The sequence below is a fragment of the Tarenaya hassleriana genome, unplaced genomic scaffold, assembly GCF_000463585.1.
Source record: "Tarenaya hassleriana unplaced genomic scaffold, ASM46358v1 Cleome31, whole genome shotgun sequence".
Classification (NCBI taxonomy): Eukaryota; Viridiplantae; Streptophyta; class Magnoliopsida; order Brassicales; family Cleomaceae; genus Tarenaya; species Tarenaya hassleriana.
In genome coordinates, this window is record NW_010966274.1 from 479,597 (window position 1) to 484,198 (window position 4,602).

The following is a 4,602-nucleotide window of genomic DNA, read 5'->3' on the forward strand; positions in this document are numbered from 1 at the left end:
TATATATATATATATAATTAGACACTCCATCCAACTCAATTCCAAACATATGATACATATATTGAAAGAAAAAGTAAAAAATTCGTATACGTAAACATTAAACATAGATACCAAAATTAGTTTGGATTTTCAATCTTGGGCCAAAAACAGATCCAAGATTGAACGATTTCTTGTAAAATTCGAAATATTCATATTCAGACATCGGATATCAAACAGAGAGACAGACAGATGATTTTGTTGCAACATTACCGGACCTGTGGATTTGCCGCTTTGAAGAAGAAAAATTCATGTGACCGACCCCAAATAAGCTCGAGAGCAAGGTGTTGTTGTTGTATTACCGAACCGGGAGGATGTAAAGGAATCAGGGGAGGATCTTGCGGCGGCGACGTGGGGTTTCACGCTTAACGTACATCTTCTCTACTTCATTGAGAGGCCGGCTCGATCCGTCGGGAAGGCTCACGAATTTCCAGCCACCTCCGTTCCCTCGTTTTCCACGTGGACCCATTTTCTCCACCATTATCTTCCATCCATCCGCTTTCCGTCTTCTGCTGTACTTATGGCACTTCACCTCTCCTCTCCACTGCTCACACCAAATAACCATCTCATTATTTAGCCATTGCTCCATCACATGAATAAGCTTTACTTAGAACAGTTGGCATACGGAGTGGGCAATATCTCAAACTCAATAAAACAAATGTAGGATGAATGACTATGTTAATGCTCATTTACGGGGAACACGAAAAAAGAGACTTACTTTCATTTTATTGAACTCGAACCTCTGGACGAATTCCTCATAAAGCATGTCATCCTCTTTCTTCGAAATCTCATAGTGGACTTCGTCCATATCTTTGATGGTACCGTCCCACCCCTCCGGCATCACTTTGAAGTCGGGTTTGTAAGGAAGTGATGCCACATGAAATTCTCTGTCATGTGAAATGAAGAACCTGCATTGGGTATATAAAAAAAATTAGATTTTGAGGAAGAAGTTCAGAAACTTATTCTAATCAGTACCTTGTCTTTCATTACTAATACTAGCAGAGTAACCATCCTATTTTATAAGATACTAAAGGAAACCATTTGGTCACACATTCTCGAGTGTAATTGAAGGAATAATATTTCCACACACATAGCCCAAAGGCAGCTCTTAAAAGCTCAGAAGAATTTACAAGAATGTCATCTAACTGAGTTCTAACCAAAGTGTACAACTACCAAAAAAAAAAAAAAAAAAAACTGAAAATGCACTCATAAGCATGGAACAAATGAGTAACTATAAGTAAAAACCAAAATAATTATGCAAATGGAGATCATTTCTTAGAACTTCTAGGCATGCAAGGAAATAAATAAGATACCTAAGAACTCATCCCATCTTATAGGGTAAAATGGAAGCGAAGCGGATAAACCCATCGCAAGCAAAGTAGTAAACCACTCAATTTATCAGGATTCAAATTCTATAAGACAGTCAGAACTCAGAAGAATATATAGGAAGAGTTCATAACGATAAGGAAAAAGAATAGGTTGAGCTCTTACTCAGGGCACTCGTCAAGCAAACGCTCAACAGAATCATCCAAGGGTCCACCGAGTTTTTTTTCCTCTTCTTCTTCATCTTGCTTCAGCCAAAGAATGGCATGAACACGTTGCCTCATGATCCTGTAATCCTTGGCAAGCCTCTCAACAGTGTAGACCTCAGGGTTCTCTTTGTGCAATCTGTACATCTCCGCCTTTTCCGAATCTTTGAGGTAAGTGCCCCTCGCACCAGGCTCCCGCACTTGCTTCAGCAACACACTCATCTCACGCATTCTCTCACCCCACCCATCCATAAAAACCTTGCTTCTCCTGTTCTCCTGTTCCATCTCCTTCACCAAATCCTCGTATTCTTGCAATTCATTAACTAGCGCAACTTGATTCGGGTCCAATCCACTAAGAGAACTGCCCGAATCAGAAGCAGATGGGTTCGTCTGACGTCCCACGGCCTGACCGTCGAAATGGTCCTTGGTCATACCAGCTGACCACATTGAAGTATTGTCCCAACTAAGGTTATCAGAACCAGTCGAACCAAACGATCCTCCCACCGCATTACCCCATCCATCATCGCCACCAAATCCACCAGACCCTGATTTACCTGAAAATGCTCGGCTTCCATTAACCTGACTAACATCACACAACACTTTCGACGAAACCGGGCTCTTCTCCTTCAGAAGCCCCCATGCTCTTGTGCTTGGGTTAACCGAAAAAGAGGATAGTCGCGAAATGACCCTTTGAACGCTATGCATAACTAATGCTTCTCCACAATTGAAAATTGAACAACTCTTTGACAACTTGCTACAGACACTGAATCCAAAAAGCAAATGGAAAGAGAACAAAGATTTAGCTAAAAGGGAGAAAAATTTCTAACCCTAATGCATAGCTGAAGAGAAATAGATGGTGGAACAGAAGAAGGGAAAGATCCAATCACTCATCGAGAAACAGTGCAGCGAAATAACAGTGGAAAAGATGACATTTCAATGTAAGAGAAGGGAAAAGAATATGAATCTGGAACTTGGGAGAGAGCTGACCAATCTCTCCTCAATTCGAATCTGCGAAGAGAGAGAGAGACTATTGCATGATCATTGCACCATAACTTTTCAACTCGAACGTGCTATGGACTCGGTCACTTGATCGTGAAGATCCGAAAAGAAAAGGCAACACCTTTGATTTTCCTGTTGATCCAAACGTCAACCAGCATTCAGCCACCAATGATTAAAACGAGAACATGATGGCGTTGATCTCGGCACACACTAAACAATGCAAAACCCATTAGAACCATTTGCAACAAAATATGGTAAGGAGTAAGGATACTGTCCTAGAAAGCTGCTTGTCAAGTTATTACTCCACACACATTCTATGAAATCCTCTCTGGCCAATTAAATAGGGGACTTGATTTACTAATTATTCTTTGTTCATAATCATTGCATCATCACTTTCTCAATATATATATATATATATATATACGTACTAGCTAATTCGAGTAGCAAAGACTGAATTCAAATGAAGTACATAGCAAAGCAATGAATATTAATGAAATCAGCGAACAGAACGAAAGCGGAAACCCGCAAATACACAAAATCGACGACAGATCGAAACGGCGAAGACCGACAAACACAATGAAATCGAAATAAAAACCCCACAAAATCATCGACACACAGAAATGACGAAGAATCATCGAGAGAGTCGGACCTGGAGGTGAGGATCGGCGAAGCGGTGAGAGCCGACGATGGCGAGACGACGACGGAGGACCGAAACGGCAAGACCTTGCTCGCGTGGGGGGAAGCAGCGCGGGTATGAAGCCCTAGGCTTATCTGTAATTTAATTAAACCGTAGGGATATAAATGTAAATATATTAATTACCTGTCTCGGATTTTATTATTCGAACCGAACTTTTGGTTCCATCGAGCTCAAACAAAACCCGATCTTATGTGTCCGGATTCTTTTGCCCAATCCTGATATAATTCACACGTGTATAACATATACATACATATACTATACATATATATATATATGTATATATACGATATATATATTTATACGACGGATTAGAGAATTTGGACCTTATTAATAAAAGTCAGCTCATTCAGTTGTCTTTGGTTCCAAAACAACGAAAAAATGTTATAATTTTTTGTTTATCAAATCAATTCTAAAGTATTTTTATTTGATTTATAAATTATCATATTATTACTCAATATATCCTTATTCGGTAACGACGATACACTGATATATCATTAACGGATTTAATAAAATATTTTAAATTAATTAAAAAATAATAAATAAAATAAATAAATAAAAAATATGTACAAATTTTTATACATGTATATACATATATATTTACATATACATATATATTATAAATATATATATACGCATGTATATATATAAAGATTTGTATATTTTTTAAAATTTTAAATTATTTATTATTATTATTTTCTAATATTTTTAATTATTTTTAATTAATTTTTAAATATTTTATTATTAATGATGTGACATATTAATTTAACGTGGATATGATTCGATAAATCCGTTAATCATATGTTAATACGTTATTATTACATTATAGAATAAAGATATATTGACTAATAATTTGAAAATATGATAATTTATGGATTAACTAAAAATAATTTAAAATTTATTTGGTAAGTAAAAAAGTATAACATTTTTTCGTTTAGCTGAAAAAATATAGATTTTTTTGACAATTCTTCCTAATAAAAATCAATATATTGTTCCTTTTTTTCTAATTTGATTTTTTTAATAAAAATGCGGGATTTATTTTTTTATTTGTTAGAAATTTTCTATTTGTTTTTTCTAAGAGGGGACGCGCTCATAAGAAATGGCGGGAAAACGAGCATGGCAGCAGAGACGCTAAAACCCCCAAAAAGTCTACAGCGTTCCCAAATCTCTTCCAATGGATTCCGATTCAGATTCCGACGGCTCTCACGTCTCCGCCACTCCTCCACGAGACCCTCAGCCTCCGACCGCACCGGTGCCGGCCGCCTCCCGGAGAATCACATCATCATCCTCTCGCTCGAAGCCCAAATCTCCGCCGCCGTCTCTCCCGTCTCCGTTCTCTTCCGA

At 37.5% G+C, this 4,602-nt stretch overlaps 2 protein-coding genes across 4 annotated transcripts in view; one reads left to right on the forward strand and one right to left on the reverse strand.

The window, feature by feature from the left end:
- Window positions 1-74: 74 nt before the first annotated feature.
- On the reverse strand, window positions 75-3,332 carry LOC104820518. Of its 3 annotated transcripts, XM_010550979.2 has the most exons (5): window positions 3,214-3,331; window positions 2,553-2,696; window positions 1,528-2,328; window positions 755-944; window positions 75-580 (listed from the first exon to the last, which is right to left on the reverse strand). In XM_010550979.2, exons 3-5 carry the CDS (start codon window positions 2,268-2,270, stop codon window positions 362-364), a joined length of 1,152 nt encoding a protein of 383 aa, XP_010549281.1. In that variant the 5' UTR covers window positions 2,271-2,328; window positions 2,553-2,696; window positions 3,214-3,331; the 3' UTR covers window positions 75-361. The 3 variants fall into 3 exon arrangements, with proteins under 3 accessions (XP_010549281.1, XP_019058890.1, XP_010549280.1); XM_019203345.1 differs by lacking the exon at window positions 2,553-2,696 and having other exon boundaries at window positions 3,214-3,332; XM_010550978.2 differs by having other exon boundaries at window positions 1,528-2,696; window positions 3,214-3,332.
- A 1,041-nt stretch (window positions 3,333-4,373) lies between these two features.
- Window positions 4,374-4,602, forward strand: part of LOC104820520 (ATP-dependent DNA helicase Q-like 5) — a 6,926-nt gene continuing 6,697 nt past the window's right edge. Inside the window, exon 1 of the mRNA XM_010550982.2 lies at window positions 4,374-4,599. Within this exon, the coding sequence (XP_010549284.1) occupies window positions 4,433-4,599 (167 nt within the window). The 5' untranslated portion in view covers window positions 4,374-4,432. The remainder of the gene's footprint in view (window positions 4,600-4,602) is intronic.